The 27,189-nt window shown below is 50.5% G+C and overlaps 1 protein-coding gene across 2 annotated transcripts in view; it reads right to left on the bottom strand.

The window, feature by feature from the left end:
• The window catches only part of Ankrd27 (ankyrin repeat domain 27), a 53,080-nt gene that overhangs the window by 22,348 nt on the left and 3,543 nt on the right, over positions 1-27,189 (bottom strand). Inside the window, exons 2-15 of one of the 2 annotated variants that reach the window (XM_028877762.2) lie at positions 24,931-25,062; positions 15,908-16,018; positions 13,062-13,218; positions 12,117-12,271; positions 10,959-11,018; positions 10,822-10,875; positions 10,673-10,738; positions 10,163-10,239; positions 8,862-8,983; positions 7,569-7,647; positions 6,191-6,323; positions 2,431-2,523; positions 666-793; positions 191-273 (exon numbers count right to left, since the gene is read on the bottom strand). In XM_028877762.2, coding sequence (XP_028733595.1) covers positions 191-273; positions 666-793; positions 2,431-2,523; positions 6,191-6,323; positions 7,569-7,647; positions 8,862-8,983; positions 10,163-10,239; positions 10,673-10,738; positions 10,822-10,875; positions 10,959-11,018; positions 12,117-12,271; positions 13,062-13,218; positions 15,908-16,018; positions 24,931-25,032 — 1,420 coding nt within the window. In that variant the 5' untranslated portion in view covers positions 25,033-25,062. The remainder of the gene's footprint in view (positions 1-190; positions 274-665; positions 794-2,430; positions 2,524-6,190; positions 6,324-7,568; positions 7,648-8,861; positions 8,984-10,162; positions 10,240-10,672; positions 10,739-10,821; positions 10,876-10,958; positions 11,019-12,116; positions 12,272-13,061; positions 13,219-15,907; positions 16,019-24,930; positions 25,063-27,189) is intronic. The other variant, XM_028877763.2, reaches the window with a different exon arrangement.

Below are 27,189 nucleotides of genomic sequence, written 5' to 3' on the forward strand. Positions count from 1 at the left end.
CTCCTCCAGCCTGTGAGGTGGCACGGTGGCTAACAAGTTCAGGAAGACACTTGTGGGTCCTTCCTGCCCTGTGGGATGCACCCACAACAGCCCCTGCCAGTACCTCACCAGCTGAACCTCCACTGGCCCCTCGAGTATCAACCATCCTTTTGCCTCAGTACTTCACAGGAGCCAGCCCAAGGTCACATACCACAGAGGGCAGCCACATGGAGGGGGGTCTGACCCCTGTCATCTCTGGAGAAAGGAGTGACAACTGATGGGTCATTCAACCTCCTGAAACAGAAAGAAGATGTGGAAAAACACAGCGGAGGAAGGCACGGCAAAGCCCCTCCCCACCAGGCTGCACAAGACGTGTCAAACCGGACGCCATCCGAGATGAGAGCCGTCCACACGGGTAAAGGATCAGGCAGGAGTGCCTCTCATTCTCCCTCGGGGTCAGGATCTGAGGCAGGCAGCTCTAGTGTCCTTCCCACTGACCCCGTAGGCCTCAACACTACAAAACTGCCCACCAAGCATAATGGGAAACCAAAAATAGTACCAGAAGAAACTGGCACCCGCCCCCTCCCTCTTAAATCCCCTTGTGAGGCTCGGGCAGGATCTGCGCTGAGGATGTAGAAGAGGCAGGTGTCACCCTGGCTTTCTGTGCCCCCATGGCCCCCTCTTACCCAGAGACGAGCTTCTCACAGTCCTCGCAGGAACAAAGCGGGTGGCACATCTTTTGCATGGCATCTTTGTCCTGGTCATCTTGGCTTAGAAGTCTTTCCACTTCTTTTTGGTTACCAGACGCAATGTGCTACAGGGGGCATCCCGAATACTATCAATGTTAAGGGATCATTTGCTTTCCAAGGAGTGGTTCTTTAGGTGTGGTTTTGGTTTGATTTAGCAGTACTTGTGACTGAACCCAGGATGTCACACGCACTAGGCAAGCACTCCATCATGAAGCTGCATCCTGGCCCTTCTGCTGACCTTGAACTCACCCTGTATATCATGCTGGCCTAGAATTTGTAAGCCTCCAGAGTAGCTGGGATGACAAGCCTAGATCACCAAGCCTGGCTTATTTTGCTATTAAAATAGGTCTCATTCTGTAGCTCAGGCTATTCTTGAACTCTGGTTTTGGGTTTTTGTTGTTGTTGTTGTTTTGTTTTTTGCTTTTTTTTTTTTTTTTGGTTGGATTGGTTTTCAAGATGGGGTTTCTCTGTGTAGCCCTGGCTGTCCTGGAACTCACTCTGCTGGCCTTAAACTCACAGAGATCTGCCTGCCTCTGCCTCCCGAGATAGGATTAAAGGCTTAGCTGAGATTATTCTGTAATGGCTTGTTCTCTAGGACTGGCTTCAAGCCTGTCTGGGCAGATAGAGACACTGTGCTGGCGACTGAAATGAAGCCGGCCTGGGCGGACAGCTTTCACATTCAATTACTGTTTCTATAAATGCAGAGTCGCATTTTTTTAACAACCTAACAAAATTTCTAGAGTACTAAGAAGAGGCCCACAGTTCATCCAGAACCCCAGTGTGAATTTTGACACTTCATTAGCAAAAGCCTCAGCTGTGTGGGGGTGACACATGCCTTTAATCTGAGTGCTCAGGAAGCAGAGGCAGGAGAATCATGAGTTTAACTTCAGCATGGGTGACATAGGTAGACCCTGTCTCAAAGCACCAAGGACAGAGAGCGTGGCTCAGCTCTGGAATACCTGTCTAGAACCCACCAGTAAGGGGATGGACTGTGGCTCAGCTGCAGAGCACTTGCTTAGCATGTGCAAGGTCTTAGTACAATTCCCAGCATCAGTGAAGGAAGCAGGAGAAAGGGGGGGCAGACAGACAGAGCCTCAGTGCTATCTCCATAGTAATCAAGTGGAGCCTCGGCTTCAGGGAAAGAAAACAGTTGCAATTAGCAGAAGGACTCACGGGCACACACACCCACGGGGCTTGGCCTCAGTGACTCACAGATGTGCCCCCTCTATGGGCTCTCCCAGAAGCCTAAGAACATCAGCAGACTCTCAGAGAAGGTCCACTCTCTTGCAGCCCTAAGTGATGGCTAGAAACTGCCTCCTGAGCCTCCAAGGAGTCAGTGAGCATCTGAACAGGGAGCTTCCTGTGCTCTGGACCAAAGCCCAGGGCATTAGATGCTGCACTCTCCGCTGAGGCCTACCACAAGAATGCTGGCTCCTTGGGTCCAGGAGAGGTATCAGCTCTATCTGGTACCAGGGAAAAGTTTCACTGAGCTGGCCTTGAATGATGGACAAAAGTTCTGAGGCCTGACAGCCACAGTGCACTGTGCAGTGGTAACCATACAGCACATGCCGGGAATGACAGGCAGAATTTCCTGCCACCCTCCCAGACAGAACAGAGATGAACCTCCCCTGGACTTTACAGACACTGAAAGATGGGACAGTGTTCTCATATCTTTACCTTCAAAGATATCCTGGTGTCTTACCTTAAACAGGCAGTCAATGGGTGTTGACGTCATCTGGGACAGTAAGTTCATCCTCTGCTTGAGAAATAGTCTGTCACCAAATCCCTCGGCATCCTGTGGTCATCACACATCACAGACTCTGTCACAGACCCTCCCCGTAGAGAGCCCAGGCACAAGCCCTGTCACTGAACCCAGGAATGGCCTTCAGAGGCTCTCCCCAACCCAGATCTGCTCTCGGAGGTGAAGCACAGATCCTCCTCAGCACAGAGTGGGAACCCTGGGAAATGAGCTCTGAAGACTGTGGTCCGGGGCAGCAAGGCCACAGGGTGAACAAAGTCATGTATAGGAGTGGAATGTGTCATATACATGCCATCATTCTCCAGACTGAAGCCTGGCCTGCCCTAGCCTCCTCCCCTCTCACGCTTCCCTCCTAACGCCCGAATGGCCCGGCTCTGCCACTTTAAACAGAGCTGTGGACAGTACCACCTGACACACAAGCTTCTACTCCCGGGTGCTAAGCAGCAAGGGGAATCTTGTTTTGTGAATGTGCTCAGGAAAATGTCAGCCTAATCCACTGGGAGGAAATCTAGGGAGACACAGGGGCATGCCTGACAGATCTCTCACTTCCAATCACTTATTGCATTTCAAGGATCCACCTATGTTAATACACTCAGATCTTCCTATCAAAGGTAATGCTTACCTGGACAGAAAATATCTAGAAATTTGGGGCTGAGGAGATGGCTCAGTGGTTAAGAATGCTTGCTGCTCTTCCAGAGGACCCGAGCTCAGTTCTCAGCACCCATATCAACTAGCCCACAACTACCTGTAAATCCAGCTGCAGGGAATCTGACGCCGTCTTCTGGCCTTACATGCATATGGACACACACATAAATATCTACAGGCACACATGTAAATAAAAATAAAATCTAAAAATCTAGAATTTATACTTTATCATTACTGTTACTACCCGACTGCTACAATGGCTGAAACTGTGTGCACGCAGGTAATGTTTGAGGTAAATTTTCAATACTAAGTTCTGTTTCACTGTGGCCTGGCTTTGTTCTGCAGTGTCAGGGCCTCATTGTGCTAGCTAAAGCCTTGTTACTGAGAAGTGACCCCAACCTCTCACTGCAGAATTTGAAGCAAAGAGATTAACACTGAGTCTCACCCATCATTGGGGGATTCTAGGTAGGGGCTCTACCACTGAGCCACACCCCAGCCCCTCACTGGGGGATTCTAGGCAGGGGCTCTACCACTGAGCCACACTCCAGCCCCTCACTGGAGGATTCTAGGCAGGAGCTCTACCACTGAGCCACACTCCAGCCCCTCACTGGGGAATTCTAGGCAGGGGCTCTACCACTGAGCCATACTCTCAGTCTTGTGCCTATTTTACAAACTCACTCCTACCACAATGCTTCCATGTTTGCTTTGGCCCCTGGAACTAAATGGTACAATGACAAATTAAGCACCTGGTTAATTTGGTGGGAGGTGAAGGAAATTTGTTCCCGGATAGGTGATGCTGGAAACTCACAGTCCCCTGGCAACATGGTGGAACAAGTTCTTCCTTTAGATGTCTCTAAGTTCTGACTAGGCTATGGATGAAGCCAACAGTGCCTCAGGGGAAGGGTCATTTCCAGGGTCTTCTCTCAAGCATCATCCCTCATGCCTGCCCACCTCCAGTGAGGACTAACTAATGTGACACACAAATCCTGCCAGGACCTCAGGAGGAGCCACCTCTGTCCCCAGCTGCCTCATGCTATATAAAGCCCCAGCAATCTGCTTTGTACGCTGACTGACAGCTGAGTAGCTTAGGGCCAGAGAAACATCAAAGGCACTGTCCAACAGGTCAAACAGGGCTCTCTTCTCAAATCTAGGGTGCCTACTGAAGAACAGTGCTGGAAGGCGGAGCTCCCAGGACTAAATCTACAGGGAAGAACAAGTGCTCGGAGAAGCCACACAACCCAGAGGCTCACGGGAAATGAGTGGATACCGTGACCAGGAGCTTGGAGCGGGGCATGGTGGTGTATACTGTCATTTCAGCTCAAGGTCCTCCAGCCTAAGCCAAGAGATCTGCCCTCCAAAACCAAGGGTTCAGGATGTGGCTCAGAGCCTAGCATGTCTAAGGACCCAAGTCCCACCCCCAGTACCACCTTTCCAAAACCAAAAAGGCCAACAAGAAAGCAAAGCACACCCGGATCATGGAAAAAGGAGGCAGGGAAATAAAATTTTAAAAATTAGATATCTAGGGCTGGAGAGATGGCTCAGTGGTTAGGAGCACTGGCTGCTCTTCCAGAGTCCTGAGTGCAGTTCCCAGCACCACATGAAGGGGCCCCCAACGCCCTGTAACTCCGGTTCCGGGGATCCAGCACCCTCTTCTGCCTTTTCATGAACCTGCACACACTTAGCATACACAGACACACACACACACATAAATAAAAATTTTGAAAAACAGTAGGCAAGGGGTCCATTTATTTCAAGGTTCTCTGCCTTGATCCTGATGTACTTGTTTCTGGAAAGCTGAAGTCTCCATTTATGAACAGCCTAAGGATGCCTGTGGCCAGCTCAAGTTTCATGACACTCTGGAGAGGAAATTTCTGGGAAACCATGTTGTTACATGGAGCTGATAGTGAAACCAGTCCAACTGATTGATATGCAGAAGCCCCGCCTGGCACATGGAGATACGCATAGGCTCTCTCGCCAGGGAAATGGCATCATCACATTCCTGTTGGCTGCATACATTCCTACTCAAACTCCATGACCTAAAAGTAAGGCTGCAGTCTGTCCTTACAGAGTCCCATGTGGTGCCACAAAAGACAAGGACACCACAGCACCACCTGGGTCAGCAGGCCAAGCAAGGTAAAGATGCATCTCATCTGACGGGCCCGACTTGCTCAATACCCAGGGCACAGTGTCTTTTTTTTTAATACAGGATCTTACTGTATGTAGCTCAGGCTGAGCTCAAACTCACTGTCCTCTTTATTTTCTTTATATGTGCTTTATTTTTCTTTTTCCTATGCCTTCTGATCCAGCGTCTCACAGTTTAGCCCATGCTGACATGGAACTCACTATGTGACCAAGCCAGCTGCAAACTCACAGCAATCCTCCTGCCTCAGCTTCCTAAGTACTGGGATTACAGCCATGCACCACCATGCCTGCTCAACTCTTCATTTTACTGACTTCAGTGTGAAGATTTCCCTACTAAGTTTTACCATTTATCCGTCACCATGTAGTAAAACAGGCCAACAAGTGGTGAAATCTTGGCTTAAGACTCAAAATTTACATAGGAACAACACCTCTCTCTCTCTCTCTCTCTCTCTCTCTCTCACACACACACACACACACACACACACACACACACACACACACACACACACACACACCAAAGCTCACCGACCAACCAAGGAGCAATAGTAAGGCCACTGAGTCCTCAAATTGCACACATCAATTATCATTTCTTGCCTATTACCCCTACAATATCCAGACTCGCCGTATCTGGCTTCCTTTCCCACACTGCTTCTTTAGATGACAGGGTTAATGAAGCGGGATATGGACAGTGTAAATCCCACTGTTAACACAGCAGCTCTCACAATCAATTAGAGGCTTAACGACCAGTTTCCTGAGTGGTTCTCGAGCTTCATAACTGTTAAGACAGCTGAGAATCCAGTCTTGGAAGACCATGGAGGAACCCCATCCAGCCCTTCAACCCCAGCTCTCTGTAATGCTCAGTCAAAGGTTCCCCCAGTGGCCACAGAGGGAGGGCAGGTCAGCAGGGAGATCTTACAGGCGGCTTCGTAGAGAGACTTCCTTGCCGGATGTATTCGATCGCAGCCTCAACCGAGGTCAGGCAGTAGCCCAGCTCATCTTTGGCGGAGCTGCTAAACCTGAAGTTTTTGATGTAACTCAAATTTGCCATCCTGACCAAAAGAAGAAAAAGCAGGTTATCATTGCATAGTTAATACTTAAAAAAACAAACAAAAATGCTATTGACTTGGATGGATATTAAAGATCTCCATCAAGTCTATTCACTAGGGTGGGGGTATAATGTCTGCTATTCCCTCAATCCCACTGAAGATAGGTGTACAATTAGGACAAGAAAAACTCCTTGTTACTTTCCTGGAAAAGGCTGGCTACTAGAAAGCTGATGTGGTAGTTTGAACAAGAATGGTCCCCACAGGCTCACACATTTGAATGACTGGCCTCTGGTTAATGGAACTGTTTGGAAAGGATTAGGAGGCGTGGCCTTGTTGGATTAGGTGGGCCTCTTTGGAGGTGTGTCACTGGAGGTGAGCTTTGAGGTTTCAAAAACCCAAGCCAGGCCAAGCTTGCTTAGACATGCTTGCTCTCTGTCTCTCTGTCTCTGTCTCTATCTCTGTCTCTCTCTCTCTCTGCCTGAAGCTTACAGATCATGTGAGCTCAGCTATTGCTCCAGCATCTTGCCTGCCTGCTTGTCACTATGTTCTCTGCCATGATGATCATGGACTGACCCTCTGAAACTGTAAGTCAGCCCCCAATTAAATGCTTCCTTTTATGTTGCCTCGGCCATCATGTCTCTTCACAGCAACAGAACAGTGACTAAGACAGCTGATTATTGGGGGTTGGGGTTGGGGTTTTGCAGAGAAGTTTTCACTATGTAGCACTGGCTGTCCTGGAATTTGCTATACAGACCAGGCTGGTCTCAACCTCTCAGAGATCCACCTGCCTCTGCCTCCTGAGTGCTGGGATTAAAGGGATGCACCACCACAGTCTGGCTAGAAGCAAATGGTTAGAACGTGAATTATGGTTTCCTGTGAGAGAAAGAGCTAGTATCTGCTTCCTCAGCAATGGACCAGCAACATACTTCACAAGGTGAAACAGAAGCTCTCTGGGCCTCAGTTTCCCCATCTATCCATTGAAGGGAGCCACCCCTGATGGATGGAGGGGAGAGACAATACTTGCTCCAAAGGCATATTTGCTTATAGTCACCCCAAAAATATAGAACACAGCACAACCAGATTTTAAAGTATTTTACACTGGGCAGAGTAGGTAACTCCTGTAAGCCCAGAACTCAGGGGCTGAGGCAGGAAAATCAAGAGTTGGAGGTCAGCCTGGGCTACAGAAGAGACCATGCCTGGAAGGAGCCTACAGAAGGAAACAATATTTTAACAACAACAAAATGTTACCAGTTAGGGATCTCTGTTTTCACAAGCAGATACAACAGGACAGAGAGAAGATCATCGGCACACATGGTCTCCAAATTCACTGCAAAGAAAGAAAGTCCGCAGGCACCATGAGACACAAACGGAGGAGGGGATGCATAACCTCTCCTCCACCAACCAAGATGCAAGGCCACACTCCAGTAAAATCACAGGCCAGGCACAACACTGCCGTCTCCTTGACATGTCCTGAACAGATGTCTGATGCAGCTGGCACACGCCTCTCATCCCAGTTTCTGGCAGTCTCAGGCAAGAGGATCCTGAGTTCAAGGCCAGTCTGAGCTAAATGGTGAGGCCAACCAGGACTACATAGTGAGAGCCTGTCTTAAAACATAAAAAGAAAGCTGGGATAGTGGTGGTGGCTCACATGTTTAATCTCAGCACTCGGGAAGCAGAGGCAGAAGGATCTCTATGAATTTGAGGCCAGCCTGTTCTACAGAGTGAGATACAGGAAGGCCAGGGCTACACAGAGAAACCCTGTCTCAAAAACAAAAACAACCCAAAAAAACATTAACTACATTAATTAATTAAAAAGAAAAAGCTGGGTGAGCTGGCACACACTTATCATCCCGGCAGTGGGTGAGCTGAAGCCAGCCTGTGCTACATCACATGACCCTGTCTCAAAACGTCAACAACAAAACCTAACTAACTAACTAAGTAAAAGCCAACCAACACAAAAAGAACAGACCACGAGTGTCCTGGACACCTCTGCCGCCCAGTGTCCTCTCCGAGAACCTACTTCTGGTCACCACAGACGTGGGCCCCCCGCCCACGCACCTCCTTGCTGCTGCTGCCACTGCTTGATCATCCCACTCAGGACTCTTTGGGAATCGTTCTTCAACTATAGCCTAAATTCTTCTTCGCTTCCTTTGTCTTAACTTTCTCTTTAGCAGTGCTGTGCCGGAACTCGGGTGCAGGGGCTCATGAACACTGGGCAAGAGCTCAACCGCTGGGCAACAACCCCCAACCCCTCCTTTACTTTTTACCCTGGAATTTTTTGTTTTTATTTTAATACAACATGAGTTGAGGTAGCCTAACAGACAGGTGAACCCCCACACCCCCACTCATCCTGGCGGAACTGAAGCAGCGGCTTCTCTCGGGATTTGCTAAGCCAATCCTATCTAACCTGCTCCCCAGGGCACACTCTCCACGCAACTCTAGTCCCTTGGCGGGGCTCCTCCTATGGACCTTCAGGTCTGCACATCTGCCTGTGAGCATCTGCTGCCTCGCCCCGGCCGCCCGGCCCTTCCCAGCACCAACCTCTTTGACTGGGAGACTGTGTCATGAGCTGCACCACCCTCTGCAGGCACAGCAGCTTCTGCTGTGGGGATGTGCACTTGTTCAGCTGGCCCAGCTCTCTCTTTGCCCGGGGGATGTTGAAGCTGTGATTTGGAAAATGGAAACTTCAGGCTCCAGCAGAGGATCCTACTGTTCTTGTCTTGGTCATATACCTGCTTGGACATTTCTTACAACCTTGAGGAATGACCAACGGAAACAGACCGAGAAGTACTGTGACCCAGGTGGGTGGCATTCCTTTCAGGTTTGCAGATGCCAGGGCTTCACTAGAAATTTGGAAAAGCAAAACTCCAGAAGCCTGGCTTAGAGGTGCTGGCCTGTGACCGTGGCACTCGGGAGGCTGAAGCAGGAGGGTTACAATTTCAGTGCTGGTGTGGATTATACAAGGAGCTGCTATCTCAAAAAGTCTAGGCTGGAGATGTTCTTGTAGTTGGGTTTGATCCCAGCACCCAGAGTGGGCTAACAGCTGCCTGTGACTCCAGCTGCAGGCAGGTCCAACTGCTCTGGCTTCGGAGGGCACTGCACTCATACACACAACCCTACACAGAACGACATATCTACACATAATTCAAATGATACAATTTTAAAACGGGGCTGGAGAGATGGCTCAGAGGTTGAGAGCACTGGCTGCTCTTCCAGAGGACTCAGATTTGATTCCCAGCACCCGCACGGTGGCTCATTGCTGGCTGTAACCCTAATCCCAGGAACTCCAATGCCCTCTCCTGGCCTTCAAGGGCACTGCACAGGTGTGTGCACATACAAATTAAATTAAAGTGAAGGAAAAAAAATTTAAATGGCAACAAAAATAATAACTTTTAAAACTTTAATAAAACCCGAAGATGGAAATACCGCAAGAGCGAGAAGAGGCTTACACATCTATAATACTTCAGATATATTTACCCTCATGACACTTAACTGGGTAGTGAGAGGCCCCGGGGCTGGGTTCTCTCAGACTAGCAGGTGAGGGCAGAGGCCTCCGCGTGGGACCCAGCTGAGTGAGTCACATGCCCATCTGGGGACTTTAGCTCCCACCCAGGTGGCACACTGGCGCACAAACACAGGAGAGGAGAGGATGGTTATAGGACAGTCGCGGGTCAACGTCAGCCGTCTGTCATCAGTTGGGAGCGAGTGCACAGCTCCTCAATTTTAAGAGCGAGTCAGCGGCCACCTCTGCTGCTGAGAAGCCCTGCCAAAGTCGTTGAGGGGAGAAGATGGATCCCCAGCTGCCAAGCACCCTAAACTTCTGAAGCCATGGGAATTCTTACCTGAACTCAGGTTTCACACCAATGTCTTTCTGCTGAATATCTTGAAGGCTTCTTGTGATTTTGTTAAAGGCAGCATCCTACAGATTTGAGCAAAGCTTCAAATTAAGATTTTTGTTGTTTGTTTTGAGACAGGATCTCTCTACATAGCCCTGGCTTTCCTGGAACTCGACATGTAGACCAGGCTGGCCTCGAACTCGCAAAAATCTGCCTGCTTCTGCCTCCTGAGTGCTGGGATTAAAGGCATTACAATTTGTTTTAAATTGTATGTGTGTGTCCTGTGTCTGTGCATGCACCACAGGTATCCACAGAGGCCAGAAGAAGGTGTTAGATCTCCCACACCTGGAGTTGTAGGGGTTGTGAGCCCCCCTCCACGGGGGCTAGGGAACCAAACTCACGATCTTGGCAAAAGCAGCGTGCGCTCTTAACTGCCGAGCCATCGCTCCAGCCCCAAAGAATTCCAATTTCTCAGGATAAGGCCCTCATCCTGGAGAACAAAGATTGCAGACTTACCTCGCTCGCCTCCATGGTCCCCACGTACTTAAAGATCAGGTCGTAAATATCATGGTGGACGTATATCTGTGGAACCAACAGACGCAGGCTTGGGATGTGTAGGAGGTGACAGAGAGTCTCCCAGTCACTGCCTTCCACTCTCTGCTTACCTCTACTGCCTGCTTCATCAGGTTCATCTGGGCCTCCTGCTTTGCAAGAACCTTCTAGAATTCAAGAGAAACGCTGGTTGAGAGTTTGGATCTGCACCTGTGCAGACTGCTGTTGTTTTGCGTAGCTATCTGCTTACCAGGTGAGAGTCTCTGAGAAGATGCTGGAGGCATTTGGTGTAGAGAGCATTTACGGAGTCCTGTGCAACACAGAACAGAGAGAGGAGACCCTTCTTACCACAAAAGCCCGAGTGGGTAACACGTCCAAGGATGGCAGGCTCTAGGCCACACGTGAGCTTTGCCAAATCATCTTTTGAAATTGATGTGCAGCTCTTTAAGATCACAGTTTTGATTTAGAATGTGACATGGCATGTGACGGGGGACGGTGTCAGAGGGCAGCTTTCAGGAGTCTGCTCTCTCCTTCCACCATGTGGGTCCAGGGATCCACACACTGTCGGCTTGGTGGCACGCGCCTTTAGCAGCTGAGACATCTTGTCAGCCCTCAACGTTTTAACGTATTTACGTGTTTACATATTTGTGTGTGCATGCCACAGCACCCAGGAGTGCAAAGGTCAGAGGACAGGGGTCAGAGGACGGCCTCGGGTGTCAGTTCTCACCTTCTGCCTTGCTAGAGGCAGGGCCTCTCTTGCTGTTTGCCACTGTGCTGTGTACTTCAGGCTAGCAGGCTTACACGATTTGGGAGGATTCTCCAGCCTCCCCCCCCCCACCTCTCCTACGCATATTGTGATTACAGACACGTGCCACTGTGTCCAGCTTTGATGTGGGGTCTGGGGATCTGAACCCCCGCTGTCTGTCTTGATGGTGAGCATTTCTACCCACTGAAGCCTTCTCCTGCCTCTTAACTTTTTTTAAGGTGTGTCTGGGGAAAAAGTTCCCCTTGGTGTTAACACAGCTGGCAACCGGAAGTGGGGTTTCGTTTCTTTATGATACTCATTTTTAGACTTCTCTAAGATGTTTCACTTCCTAAAGGACTTTATGCTACTTGCATAGTAGAAACATTTTGTTGGTAGTGGGTTTTTTTTGTTTTTTGAGACAGGGTTTCTCTGTGTAGCCCTGGCTGTCCTGGAACTCACTCTGTAGACCAGGCTGGCTTTGAACTCACAGAGATCCCGCTGCCTCTGCCTCCTGAGTGCTGGGATTAAAGGCGTGCGCCACCACATTTTTAACATAACTCCCAGCCATGGAATGGTACCCAGTCACATCCTGGAGCACACAGAACGATCAATAGCTACGGAGTGAGAGCCGCCAGGCGGATGGAACAAGACCCAGCTACTCACTATGTGGTGACGGAGACTCTTTCGTTCACACTCTCGGAATGCCCGCTGGAAAGAGGCAATGTTCTTGTCAAATCTCTCTGAGTGTCTTCCCAAAAATTCTCTCACATCTTCAATGGTTTTCAGGGGGAAATGATCTGAGGGTGCCGAAGGTTCTTCTGAAAGAGAGACAGAGGGTCAAGCTAACTAAAGTTTTCACTGTTTCCTGACTGATAGAGGGTGGGGGTCACATCCTTTCCCTTGTTCCAGAAGCGTCTAGAGCCCCAGGTTCCAAGAAAGGATGGCCCCCTGGCCAGGGAAGAAGGTAAGGGAATGTTCACATTTCAAAATACTGCCCAAGAAAACAGCTCAGTTGAAGGAGATCCTGGAGCCCAGAAAGCTATACTAGGACTTTTCAGGGGACAAAAATCACATTAATCTGTGACTCTAGGTGCGACCCGTGGGGCTAAGGAGAAGCCAATTCCTGGCAATTCAAGCTTCAGGGTGCATTTGGCACAGGGACTGTGCTGTTTCCCGGGGCAACTAAACAATCCACTGAAACCCAGTGAGCTCTCAGTGAGACAACTGTGCAGCCGGCTTAATAACACCACAAAGTTAAACCTCGAGGCTGAGGCCCCAACCCAAAGCCAGGGCTCCGGCTCTGCACAGCTCCAGGGACAAGCCTCGTCCCAGGTTGATCACAGAAGTGGCAAGGCCTCTGTGAACGGCACCACCTATCATACCTGATACAGCAGCCTCATTCCACATCACCTCAGCAAGGGAAGCCTTAGATCACGTCCCAGAGGGAATTTTTATAAAGTTATGCAGGTCTCTAGTGGGCTCTTTGATATTTTGTGTGTGTGTGACATTCAAGCTTTTAACAGCTGCGTGGGGGCAGGAGGTGCGCACGCAGACTTTTCCTGGGGAGGGAGGCGGGGAGAGGTGGGGAGGGTGTTCCTCCCTCGGTACCTGAAGTCTCTCTCTTCTCCAAAGGATGCGCGATACAGAGGATGCTGAAGCTCTCTTCTTTTTCATTGTAGAAAGTCTCTTCAAAGAGGATGGGCACAGAGAGAAGACAAGCAAAACCAGCTCCTAGCTTAATCCTGTTTCCTTCAATGAGGACATCCTAGAATCAAGAAAACATGACTGGACCAGCCGGGGGTGGCAGGCACAGAGACTCCTTGGAGCCTCCTCCCAAAAGGTCCTTGGGTAGGGCCTGTGCCTCCACCCCAGTGTGGATCCGTTGGACACCTGGCTAGGAAGCAAGAAACAAATGGGTGAGAAAATTTGTGACAGTTATGTGTCAGGCGTCATGAGCCACAGGGACGCCAACTGCCTGAACAGGTTTACAGATAATTGTCACCCTCCCAGATCTGCCACAGTACCCGAAAGCCCCAGATGCTCAGGCCCTAGGGTCAAACTGCAGATCAATTCCAGTGAGAAGAGTAGTTATGGCGGCTTGAACTTCTGAAACATGCATTCATTAGGGGGAATGGGGCCAGTTGAGTGCAAATGAAATGTCTACCTCTTAGACTCTACCTGCTTCCATTAAAAAGCAAACAAACAAAAAATCATACACATAGCTGGACATGGGGGCTCATGCCTATAATCTCAATACTTAGGAGGCGGAGGCAGGAGGATCATGAGTTGCAAGCCAGTCCAGAAAATACAGCAAAACCCTGTCTGAAAAATATATATGGGTTAGGCTTGGTAGCATATACCTTTAATCCCAGCACTTGGGAGGCATAGGCAGGCTGATGTCTGTGAGTTCAAGGCCCACCTTATTGAGGACTATGGGGGTCCAGCCCCTTGATAGTCCCCTCCCAGGGTCCGGGAAGAATCTACAACCAGCTGATAATTAATCTTTAATGAGAAGAAATGAATCTATGTACACGAAACTCCTTAGTTCATATACTTTATTATTCTGAGTCAGTTCTCTCTCTACACAGCTTCTATTCTGCTCTCATGCCTAGCTCCTTTCTTGCCTGATTTCTCTATATTTATCTACTGTCCCCACTAGGTTCTATCTTAATTCCTTCATCTAGTTCTGTCCCTTCTAGGTTCTCATCTATCTAGTTCTTTCCCCTATCAGCTCCTCTCCCGTCTCCTCTCTCATTTTGTTCTTCCCCATCTGGCTCTTCCTCATCTTCCATCTCGTTCCTCTAGTCCTCTCTTTTAGGCCTTCAATCTAGTTCTTCCCCATCTCAATTTGTTCCTCTCAAGTTCTTACCCATCTAGTTCTTCCATTCTCTTTTCTCTTCTCTCTCTCTTGTGCCCTGAAAGTCCTGGTCTATAAAGCCAGTCTTCCAGGGTCAAACGAGGGGTGATAAGAATCACATTGAGAGGCAATAACTGTTAATTATCATTTGCAATCCCAAAGGGAAGTGACCAATGGGGAAATGAATTAACTAAAGGCTGAATTCAGGTAATATCTAAGAAGAGGGCTCTTATGTGCTCAACTATAATCTTTGATTGGTAGAAAGTGTTAAGAATCTATAAGTTGCTAGGTCAATGGGAGAAAATAAAACTGTCTTTTTTCCTGTGACTCGAATCTGTCCAAGCTATCTGCCGTTTTTCTGCAGGGTAGGGGAAAGTGTGTTCAGTCGCTAGGCAACCTGTGTACAGGTAGATGCCTCTGGTGATAGTTAAAGAGAGAGGGAGATCTGGACCTAGAGGTAAGGTTTGGGAAAGGAGGAAGTAAGGCTTAATTGGCACATCCGCAAGGCCTTCTCAAACAGGTAGCCCGGATACTTAAGTCTGTTCTTAGAGAGTACAGAGGTATCTCTGATAAGGTACTTTCCTCCACCTGGGGATGGACTTGGCCGGATGCTGCTAATGATAATTACAGGGAGGCTTGAACTGAAGTTCTGGCTGAGCATAGCTGTCAGCACAGAAGGTTATCTAAATATTCCTAGATGTGGTTAGATAAGGAGTTAGTGGTCTAAAAAGTTGGTAAGGCTGTAAGAAAGGAGGATCCACCTGACCTAGGTGGTGTCTCCTTGTGGAATTTACCTTAAATCAGGAGACTAGCATGTGGACTGTTATTACTGCTAGTCTTTGAAAGTGGCTAATGGAGATATCTGATTCCAGAGAAAGCCTTTCCTGAGGCTGTTCTCCAAATACTTGGAATGTGTATGCCCAGACAGTGATCAGTCCACACTGTTAGCCCTTCTTAGGGAAAAGTCAATTGGGAAAACTATGAAGGCACACATGATTTTCATAACAGAATACAGCTGATATATAACAAGCCAAGTAACACCAAAAGCTCCTTGGGATTTGGCTTCCTCTGGAGGAATTCCCTGATTCCTCCAGGTAGTGACTTTGCCATGACCAGCTGAGTTCTTATGATATTCCTGCGGCCCGCAGCACCACCTGATATACAGAGTGATTTCCAAGCCAGCAAGGGCTACAAAGTGAGATCCTGTCTTGAAAACAAACAAACAAACAAAAAACAAAACAGCCACAACAAAAGAAATAGCCCAATGAGATACAGACCTGAGAAGGGGTATACCCGGGAACCCCAACATACAGGTAGATGACTCCCTTTGGCTGAGAGAGGGAGGGAGGGAGGGAAGAACTCCAGCCCCAGGCCACGTTCCATGGCAGAGTCTAGGTCCTATTCCCTATTACCATGGCCTCCTCTCTCAAAGGCCCCCTAACAAAGGCAGGGGTCCCATAACCCCCTTCAAAAGCTGCTATGTACATACAGGAATCAACATCTGATGCCAACGATGTGAAAGGCTGAGAAACGGGGCTATCTTGCCTCTAGTCTGTCCCACCCCTCATCAACCCTGAGCCACCCGAGAAATGAGTACCTTTCCATCTAAGGTCTGAAAGTGTCCTTCGGTGGGCACCAAAACGTAGGACTCGAACTGGTAAGAGGACTGAACGCTGCTGGGCAGGCTTCCTCTACAGGGCACCAAGACCTGGAAAACGAAGGAGGAGCAGCACTAGACAGAGAGCGGTGTGACTTCTGCAATGTTGCCAAGGAGGCCCACCTGTCATGCTGGGGACCTGCGGAGGGATGCCAGCGCCACTCGGAAAGCGGCCCGGTTAAGGCTGGAGGCAGCTTGTTTTGATTGACAGCAAACGCTCTTGCTCTCTGAACCATCTCACTAGCCCTAACTTGTTTAATTTTTCTTTCTTTCTTTTTCCTCTCCTTCCTTCTTTTTTTTTAAAATATTTTTTTGAGACAGAGTCTCTCTATTATGTAGCCCTGGCTGTCCAGGAACTCACTCTGAAGCCCAGGCTGGCCTTGAACTCACAGAGATCTGCCTGCCTCTGCCTCCCAGTGCCAGGATTAAAGGCGTGCGCCACCACTGCCAGCTCAATTTATTTAATTTCTAATATGTAAAAGACTAGAAAACAATGTAGTGAGCCCCAGATGTCCTTTATCCAGCGCAAAAATTAGGAATTTACTGGCCAGTCATGTGTTATTTCTATTTATCCCCAAACTCTGGGTTATTTTGGAGAAAAATCCCAGAAAATTGCATATGGCAGAGAAGTGGCTCATCCATATATATTTCTGAACATAAAGCTTCCCTTAAGAAACAGAACCAGGGGGCTGGAGAAACGGTCCAGTGTTTAAGAGCACATAATTATGCTCTTGCAGAAGACCTGGGTTCAGGTCCCAGCACCCATGTCAGCCATCTCACAACCACCTGTCACTCCAGCTCCCAGGGATCCAACGCCCTCTTCTGGCCTCTGGGGCACTTGCACACACATGCACAAACCCACACACAGACATGCACATACACACATAATTTCTGAAAAATAAAATTAAAATAAAAAGTATAACCATAATGCATTAGTATGCACAAATGCCCAGTTGCTACAAATTTCCCTAAATACTTTCTAGCTTTTCCTTTTCTTTTTAAAAACTTTTTTTTTTTTTGAGACAGGATTTCTCTGTGTAACAGAGTCCTAGCTGTACTGGAATTCACTTTGTAGACCAATCTGGCTTCAAACTCACAGAGATCCTTCTGCCCCTGCCTCCCAAATGAAAAAAAATTATTTGTATATTAGATTTTTAAATTTGTTTTTTTTTTTTTTTTTTTTTTTTTTGGTTTTTCGAGACAGGGTTTCTCTGTGTAGCTTTGCGCCTTTCCTGGAGCTCACTTGGTAGCCCAGGCTGGCCTCGAACTCACAGAGATCCGCCTGGCTCTGCCTCCCGAGTGCTGGGATTAAAGGCATGCGCCACCACCGCCCGGCCCAGATTTTTAAATTTATGAGTACGAGTGTTTTGCCTGAATGTGTATCTATGCACTACATGCATGCTGTGCCCAGAGACGCCAGAAGAGGGCGCTGGATCCCCCTGGAACTGGAGCTACAAACCATCATGTGGGATGGGAACTGAAGCCAGGTCCACCGTGAGAGCAGCAGGTTCTCTTAACCAATGGGCCATCACTCCGGCCCACGTTTAATTTCTGATGTTCACGTCTTCACAGTTTCTATTCAGGAAAAATAAAACTTCCTTTCTTGTGTGTTTAAATTCTATTCTGTAGCTTTTGCTGATCTCCCTTGTGAGTCCCTAGCATCTTTGAATAAAAAAACCAGACATAGTGGCGTATGCCTGTAGTCCCAGCACTCAAAGAAGTCCAGGCAAGAGGCTCATCAGTGCAAAGTCACCCCTCAGTGAATTTGAGGTCAGCCTAGGATATTGTCTCAAAAAAAAATCATGTATTTGTTTTTTTAAAAAGATAGCATGTGTGGTTGGGTGCCTGCAGAGGCCGGAGTTCCAGTTCCTTGAACCTGTAGTTATAGGCGCTTGTGAGCCAGTGGATATGGGTGCTGGGATCCATCAACAGTCCTGCTCCAAGCCTTCTTCTGGCCTCCACAGGTCCAGGAACTCCTGTGTGTTCTGAGAAGCTCCACCCGAATTACAATTACATCCTGTTTGCTGGCACACCTTCCCGTGCCCAGCACCCACTGCACTGCATTCCATCACCAAGCATGCCAGGTAGAGTGGCAGACACTCATGGACTGCACAGGGCACCCTCCAATTTCAGACACCTCCCCTTCCCCGGTTTCCTGACAGACATAGAAAGGAGGCCAACCCCTTCCCACTCCAAGGGAGAGGACCCCCTGCTGCCCAATGCCACTGCCCCCCAAGCTATGGATAGCCCAAACCCTTGTTTGTTTGTTTGTTTGAGATGAGGTCTTGCTGTGAAGCCCAGGCCGGCCTGGAACTCCAGACCCTCCCGCCTCTGGTACCTGCCTGTCTTCTGGTGATTTTTTCTGACGGGCAAATGGACCCATCCTCCGGATCACACGGGAAACCCGCACAACTTTCTCTAGGCGGCTGTCATGGGCCAGTCCTCCACCTCCTAGTGAGAGTGAGTCCACTGTGCACCAGCTGCGGTGAAACCGGCGTCCTGCGCACAGCCGGGCAGGGTTTGCGAGCCCAGCAGCGCTCGGATAACTGTCACCCGGCTTTTCCCAGGTCTGCTGTGGCCTGTACTTCGCGCTGTCTGAGCCTATAGTTACCTGTATTGCTTCGACGTGGGGTAACACCTGAACCGAAGTCCACATCAACTCTACTATGCTTAGAAAAAGTGGTGGGTTGTCAACTTAAGGAAATGTAGCTATGGGGGCTGGAGAGATGGCTCAGCGGTTAGGAGCACCGGCTGCTCTTCCAGAGGTCCTGGGTTCAATTCCCAGCACCCACATGTCAGCTCATAACTGCCGTAACTTCAGTTTCAGGGGATCTGACACCTTCACATAGGCATACATGCAGGAAAAACACAAATGCACATGAAATAAAAATAAATAAACTTGAAAAAAAAAAAAGAAAATGTAGCTGTGTGTAGTGACCCACTGCTATGTAAGTAACCCTGAATAAATTCGTTTTACTCATCCAGATGAATGCGAGTGAGTCATTGAGGGGGCGTGTTGGTCCTGTCTCACCTTGGGGGAAGATCTTAATTATATATCTCTCCTCCAAGGTCAGGAAACAGCAGCCCATGGACAAGAGTCCCAAGAGACAGACCTGCCCAAGCCACTCTCCGGAAGCCCAGGTACATTATTAGCCCGGATAATAGGCAGTGTGGGTGTCACAGGTCCCTGTGACTGAAAGATGAGGGAGTGTAGGAGAGGGCATTTCCAGGGTGCAACCAGACGGCAGGAAGAAGAATCCTGCAGGGAAGGGGCGTCCTGGAAGGAAGCCAGCTTGAGCAGTGGCTGGCTCCCCACTCAGCTGCCACACCCATGCGGCCGCCGACCCGCAGAGCGGGTATCACACCAGTTTGGCTGTAGGGAGAAGAGGTGGCTGATACTACAGACGTATATTTATATTCCGTCATTTTAACTTTGTATGTTCGGGTGTTCTGCCTATGTGTATACCTGTGCGCTGCATGCATACACTGCCCACTGAGGTCAGAATAGGGCACTGGATCACCAGAACCAGAGTTACAGACAGCTGTGAGCCACCACATAAGTGCTGGGAATCAAACCGGAATCAGCCAGTGCTCTTAACCACTGAGCCACCTCTGCAGTCCTGCACAATTTTTAATTGATATCTTTTTTTTTTAAGTTGAATGGTTATGGTATGAATCTGAACTGTCTCCCACAGCTCATGTCTTAAATACTTTTCTGTGGCTTTCACCGCTATCTAGGAGTCTGTGGAGCTTTTAGGAGGTGGAGCCTGGTGATTGGAAGTAAGTCACCAAGGGTGGGCCTTTGAAGGTTACAACGTTTTCCCCCTGGTTCCAGTCCTGCACTCTGCTTCCTGTTCCTCCATGACGTGGCGATGTCTCTGCCAAATGCTCCAGTCGTTATGAATGCCACCATGCCTTCTTCAGCATGGTGGACTGTGACCCTCCGAAACTGTGACCACAAATAAACCCTTCCTCCTTAGGTCCCTTCTGTCTGGAATGTTGTCACAACAAGAAGAGTTAACGCCACACCCATATAGGGTTCGGAACAACCCATGATGCAGGCTGATTAATTCTTGGGCCTGTTGGCAAGCTCCCAGGACAGAAATAAAGCACAAAACTGCTGATGCCATGTTGCTCTCTTAGAAGTGACAGGACGAGAAAGGATGAGAAACCTTCTCGAAGCAACTGCAATGTTCTACTGTTTCGCTCAACTAAGAAACACGTAGAGCACACTGCACGGTGGACAGTTGTGACCCACTTGCCCAACGCATGACCAACAGAGGCCAGAGTGACGCACCCAGCTCCAGCTGCACCCAGTGCGCTGGCAGAGTGGTTCATTCCACAGGGAAGCTGCCTCCCCCGACAAGGCCAAGGCAGCTCTCATGGAGTAGAGCACTATTTCAAAAGATGGCGCTGGACGTGGTAGTGCACATCTGGGATCCACGTATTGAATCTGGGTCCTCACATGTTCTTAGCCACGGAGCCTTCTCTCTGGCCCCTTACTTGCTTATTTATTTATCCACTGGGGTTTTACAGGCAGAGCCTCATTTCGTAGTGTGTGCTGGCCTCAAACTCACTATGTAGCCTCAGCCTAACACATGTTTGAATTACCGGCCTCCTCGGTATGCTCCACCCCGAATCTTTTTTTTTTTTTAAATAATGAATTCTATGGCATCCAAAATCCAAATTTTAAAAAACATCTCTGGTTAATACACACAAAGAAAGATACTAATCACGAAACCCAGAATGAGCTTCAAGGCATAAATAAGCACACACTAGTTCTGTTTTTCCAGAAAAGCCACCAATGACCGGAGACTGACCTGAGCAGACACCACAGGAGAAGAGAAGTGGGGACAGGGTGTGAGGTGAGAAGGAAACAGGACACAGAAAGGCAGCAGGGACTTCCCAAGTGGAGTCAGAGCCAGCGCCAACGTGCCCAACACACTCAACTTCAAACGAAGCTTTGAAAGGCAAACCGGGGGTCTCAGAGGATGGATGGCTCAGTGAGTGAGTGCAGGACTTGAACTTAACCCTACAATTCATGTAGGAAAGCCAACAAAACAGGTCTGGTGGAGCAAACACACACTCCCAGCACCGAGGAGGCACAGGGCCTGGGGACAGCAGGCCAGCAAGTCTAGCTGAATAGGTCCTCATAACCCAATGAGAGGCTCTGAATCAAAAACAAAAAAAGGTATATAGTGTCTGAGGGATGAACCCGCAGCTGTCCTGTGACCCCCACATGCACATACACGTGTCCTCATACACACAAGATACTGGGATAGGGACATAGCTCAGTGGTAGAGCCCCTGCCTAGAATCCCCCAGTGAGGGCTGGGGGTGTGGCTCAGTGGTGGAGCCCCTGCCTAGAATCCCCCAGGGAGGGGCTGGGGGTGTGGCTCAGTGGTAGAGCCCCTGCCTAGAATCCCCCAGTGAGGGCTAGGGTGTGACTCAGTGGTGGAGCCCCTGCCTAGAATCCCCCAGGGAGGGGCTGGGGTGTGGCTCAGGGGTAGAGCACCTGCCTAACATGTACAAAGTGCTGATTTTCCTTTTGGGCACTGAAAAAAAAAAAGGAAAAGAAGAAGCCCGCTGTCCTGGTTGTTTTTTTGAAACTTGATACAAGCTAGAGTTATCTGGAAAGAGGGAACCTCAACTGAGAAGAGGCCTCCATCAGCAGGTGGTTCAGGACTGTATAAGAAAGTAGCTAAGTTGCCTGGTGGTGGTGGGCAGAGGCAGGCGGAACTCTGTGAGTTCAAGGCCAGCCTGGTCTACAGAGTGAGTTCCATGAGAGAGACAGAGAGAGAGAGAGAGAGAGAGAGAGAGAGAGAGAGAGAGAGAGAGAGAGAAGCAGCTAAGTAAGCCATGGAGAGCAAGCCAGTAAGCAGTGGTCCTCCACGGCTTTTGCTTCAGCTCCTGCCTCCAGGTTCCTGCCTTGAGTTCCTGATTTCCCTTCATGACAGACAGTGATGCAAACCAAGACAAGCACTGATGTGCAAACATGAAACATCCCTAAGGCAGGCTCCTGTGTTAGAGGCCTGGTCCCCCGCTGGTGGCTCTTTTGAGAAGATTCGAGAGGCTTAGGAGATGGGACCTATCTGGTCGGAGCAAGTCACTGGTAATATGCCTTGTGGGCTGAGCCAGTCCCTGGTCCCTCCCTTGCTGCTTCCTTCTCCACCCTGAGGTGAAGAACCTTCTGCGTCACACACTCCCACCACCACAACGTTTCACCTCACCACAGGCCCAGAGCCAACAGTCAAGATACTAGCCGAACAAAGTCATCTCGTCCTCCATCAGCGGGTTCCCGTTAGGTATTCTGTCACAGTGTCAAGAAAATTAACTACCCCCCCTCCAGCCCAAGGACTAGGAAGATCTGCAACATCAGGACACGGGGTGCCCCTCCAGGCAGCAGAGCCCCCACCCCAGTGCCACCGTCTCGCCTGCATGCTTCTCCCATTCCTGTTGTGCCCTATGTCACAGAAATTCTTTCCCTTTGGGAAACATCTTTCCAAACTACGTGCTAGTTTCATTTCCGTTGCTGTGATTAAAAAAAATCCTGACCAAAAGTGGCCCAGGAGAAGAAAGGGTTCTCTGGACTGACATTTCCAGTGACTGTCCATCCCTGAGGGGCGGGCGAGCCAGGACCTCCAGTGGTCACGTGCACAGTCAAGGGGGAGAGAAACGACACGCCCCCACTGCCTGCTCACTGCCGCCCGCCCCACACTGCCTGCTCGCTGCCGCCCCCCACACAGCTGCCCGCCCACACTGCCTGCTCGCTGCCGCCCCGCCCACACTGCCTGCTCGCTGCCGCCCCCCACACTGCCTGCTCGCTGCCCCCCCCACACTGGCGCCCACACTGCCTGCTCGCTGCCGCCCCCACACTGCCTGCTCGCTGCCGCCCCCCACACTGCCTGCTCGCTGCCCCCCCCACACTGGCGCCCACACTGCCTGCTCGCTGCCGCCCCCCACACTGCCTGCTCGCTGCCCCCCCCACACTGGCGCCCACACTGCCTGCTCGCTGCCGCCCCCCCCACTGCCTGCTCGCTGCCGCCCACCCACACTGCCGCCCACACTGCCTGCTCGCTGCCGCCCCCACACTGCCTGCTCGCTGCCGCCCCCCACACTGCCTGCTCGCTGCCGCCCACCCTCGCTGCCGCCCACACTGCCTGCTCGCTGCCGCCCCCACACTGCCTGCTCGCTGCCGCCCCCCACACTGCCTGCTCGCTGCCGCCCACCCTCGCTGCCGCCCACACTGCCTGCTCGCTGCCGCCCGCCCACACTGCCGCCCACACTGCCTGCTCGCTGCCGGCCCCCCCCACACTGCCTGCTCGCTGCTGCCCCGCCCACACTGCCTGCTCGCTGCTGCCCCGCCCACACTGCCTGCTCGCTGCTGCCCCCCACACTGCCTGCTCGCTGCCGCCCCCCACACTGCCGCCCACACTGCCTGCTCGCTGCCGCCCCCCCACACTGCCTGCTCGCTGCCGCCCACCCACACTGCCTGCTCGCTGCCGCCCCGCCCACACTGCCTGCTCGCTGCCGCCCCGCCCACACTGCCGCCCACACTGCCTGCTCGCTGCCGCCCCGCCCACACTGCCTGCTCGCTGCCGCCCCCCCCACACTGCCTGCTCGCTGCCACCGCCCACACTGCCTGCTCGCTGCCGCCCCCCCCACACTGCCTGCTCGCTGCCACCGCCCACACTGCCTGCTCGCTGCCGCCCCCCCACACTGCCTGCTCGCTGCCGCCCGCCCACACTGCCGCCCACACTGCCTGCTCGCTGCCGGCCCCCCCCACACTGCCTGCTCGCTGCTGCCCCGCCCACACTGCCTGCTCGCTGCTGCCCCGCCCACACTGCCTGCTCGCTGCCGCCCCGCCCACACTGCCTGCTCGCTGCCGCCCCCCCACTGCCTGCTCGCTGCCGCCCTCCCCACTGCCTGCTCGCTGCCGCCCCCCACACTGCCTGCTCGCTGCCGCCCCCCACACTGCCTGCTCGCTGCCGCCCCCCCACACACTGCCTGCTCGCTGCCGCCCCCCCCCCACACTGCCTGCTCGCTGCCGCCCACATCAGCCAGCTTTCTTCACTCCTACCATCCAAGGTTCGGGACACAGTGTGGCCCACGCAGGCCGTGCTGTCCTGCATCGATTAACGATACGGTCACAGGCCGACCTGATCTAGATAATTCCTCCACTGAGATTTTCTTGGTTCTCTGCAGAAGCAGGAAGTGCCCTTAGCCAATGAGCATCAAGCACTCCAGGTTGACATGTGAAACTAACCATGCCGCTGTGTATGAATTCACATGTCCATATTCCCGAGTTCCATGGGAGCGAGCACCCAGCTGAGCAGGTGAGAACTGCCGAGCACTGGCGTGCTGACTGGTTCATGTCAACTTCACACAAGCTGGAGTTATCTCAAAGGGAGAGCCTCAGTTGAGAAAATGCCTCCATAACATCCTGCTATAAGGCATTTTCTTAATTAGTGATTGATGAGGGAGGGCCCAGGACATTGTGGGTGGTACCACCCCTGGGCTGGTGGCCCCGGGTTCTAGAAGGAATCAGGCTGAGCAAGCCATGGGGAGCAAGCTAGTAAGCAGCACCCCTCCATGGCCTCTGTATCAGCTCCTGCCTCCAGGTTCCTGCCCTGTGTGAGTTCCTGTCCTGACTTCCTTCAGTGATGAATAGCAATATAGTAGTGTAAGCCAAATAAACCCTCTCCTCTCCAACTTGCTTTTTGGTCATGGTGTTTCATCTCAGCAATAGAAGCCCAAACTAAGACACCAGGCTTCGGTCCCAGGCGGCTGCTTCATCCAGGAAGCAGCTGGAAGGGGTCCCTCACTGTCGTGCACACAGCTGGAAGGGGTCCCTCAGTTAAACTCAGCAGCTCTGTAACTGACTTCCTCTGAATGTCTCATTTCTGCCACACTTCCGACATTGCTCACACATCTGAGGGCAACCCTCAGGACGGGTAGACTTACAATGCCGTGGATCTGGGCCACCTTGCTGTACAAGTCAGGCCGCCACTTCTGAAGGGCCAGGTAGAAAGGGTTCTTCAGGAGATCTTCGTCATATAGAGCCATATGGACTTCAGGGGGGTCCAAGTGAGCTTCCTGGAACAAGGGAGGAAAAAGCTGTGAAGAGCCAGGGCCTCAGGATGTACCAGTCAGCCTAGGACTGTAGACCCAGCTGACCTTGAACTCAGAGATCCACCTGCTTCTGTCTCCCAAGTGTTGGGATTAAAGGCTTTTGGCCATCACAACCAGCATAGTTGATTGTGGATTTTGTGGGTTTTTTTTTTTTTTTTGGTTGTGGTTACCCACCTACCCACGCGCACACGCACGCAGCTCTAAGGACTGAACCTCAGGTCTTATGCTTACCATGCGTTAAATGCCCAAACACTTCGTGTTTGTGGTTTTGTTTGGTTTTTCGAGACAGAGTTTCTCTGTGTAGTTTTGGTGCCTGTCCTGGATCTCACTCTGAGGCTGGCCTCAAACTCACAGAGATCCGCCTGCCTCTGCTGGGGATTAAAGTGCTGGGATTAAAGGTGTGGGTCACCACTGCCCGGCTTGTTGTTTTTGCTTTTGAAGCAGAATCCCCCTACATATATCCTCAAAATCAGGATTCTCTTGCCTCGGTCTCCCTAGCTCTGGGATTGGAGTAGGTCTGCAAGGCAATAGCCAGCTTTCTCTACACTTTTTCATGCTGAGCCAGCCCTGTGGCCTAAGTTAACTAGCTATGATTTCCAGGAGCCTTACATATAGCCCAAGTAAGAAAAAAACATGGGGGGTGGGGGGAGAAGGTGGTGTCCATGCGATCTAGTGAACACAGCCAAACGGGAACAAAACACAGTCACAGCGTTAAAGACAGGTGAGGCAGACGAAAACATCCAGAGAAGAATGGAACAAGGGCAGCTAGAAGCTGTTACACTGTGACTTCTATACATCAAAGGCCACCTGAGGCCAGGTCCCCTCCAATTCCACAAATACAGCTCCCTGTAACCTATAAAAACCCTAAACTTTCTCACATTTCCATCTCCACCCCATCTGGATTTTATTTCTGTAGATGCTATAAATCGGCAGCTGATTTCATTTTCCATATGGTAAGCCAATTGTCCCAACGTCTCTTCTGGCATAATCCCCATCTCTCATAGCAGTTGGGAAAGCTGTCTGCCACGCTGCAAGTCCTCGTGTGCGGCTGTCCTATTTCCATTCTCTACTTGTGTTCCAATGGTCTAGACCCGTACAAAAAGAGGTAGGTAAAAAATAGAACTACAGACACAGATCACACGGCTAGACGGAAATTCTTATTGTCTTTGTTTTGAATGATTACATTTTCTTTTTGGTTCTTCACATGGGGGGCACGACGTGTGCTATGATGTGCATGCATGTGGAGGTCAGAGGGCAACTCACGGGACTTGCTTCTCTCCTTCCAACATACGGGCAGGCCCTGGGGATGGAATTCAGGTCCTCGGGCGTGGCAGCAACAATGTCTACTGACTGTACTACCTTGCGCTGGCTGTATTTGTATTGTTTTCATTGTACCTATAAGGTCTCAAATATTGATCTTTGTAACTCAACTCAGTATCTGGGTCTACAGGTAAGCACCACCATGCCCGATACGTGCATAATATAAATGTCTAGAAGTCACGCTTAAAAAGAGAACAGCTAAAACTGATTTTAACATTCTATATATTGTAATCTATCCAACATATACTTTCTTTTTGGTTGGTTTGTTTGTTTTTCGAGACAGGGTCTCTCTGTGTAGCTTTGGCACCTTTCCTGGAACTCACTCTGTAGCCCAGGCTGGCCTCGAACTCACAGAGATCCACCTAGCTCTGCCTCCCGAGTGCTGGGATTAAAGGTGTGTGCCACCACCGCCCGGCCAACATATACTTTCAACATATAATCATTATTTTAAAGTTAAAATTAATGTGGCCAGTGAGATAGACGGTTCAGTGGATAAAGGTGTTTGCTGCCAACCCTGATGACCTGAGTTCAATCCCCAGAACCTACATGGAAGGAGAGAACTGACCTCCGAGAGTTGACTTCTGACTTTTTTTAAATTATTATTTTTATTTTCTTTTATGTGCATGGGTGTTTTGCCTACATGTATGTCTGTGAACCATGTGCATGCTGGTACATGTGGGGGCCAGTAAAGGGTGTTATATCTCCCTGGAACTGGAGTTACAGACAGTTGTGGGTGCAGGAATTGAACCTGGGTCCTCTGCCAGATCAGCC

The sequence above is a fragment of the Peromyscus leucopus genome, chromosome 1 (assembly GCF_004664715.2).
Source record: "Peromyscus leucopus breed LL Stock chromosome 1, UCI_PerLeu_2.1, whole genome shotgun sequence".
Classification (NCBI taxonomy): Eukaryota; Metazoa; Chordata; class Mammalia; order Rodentia; family Cricetidae; genus Peromyscus; species Peromyscus leucopus.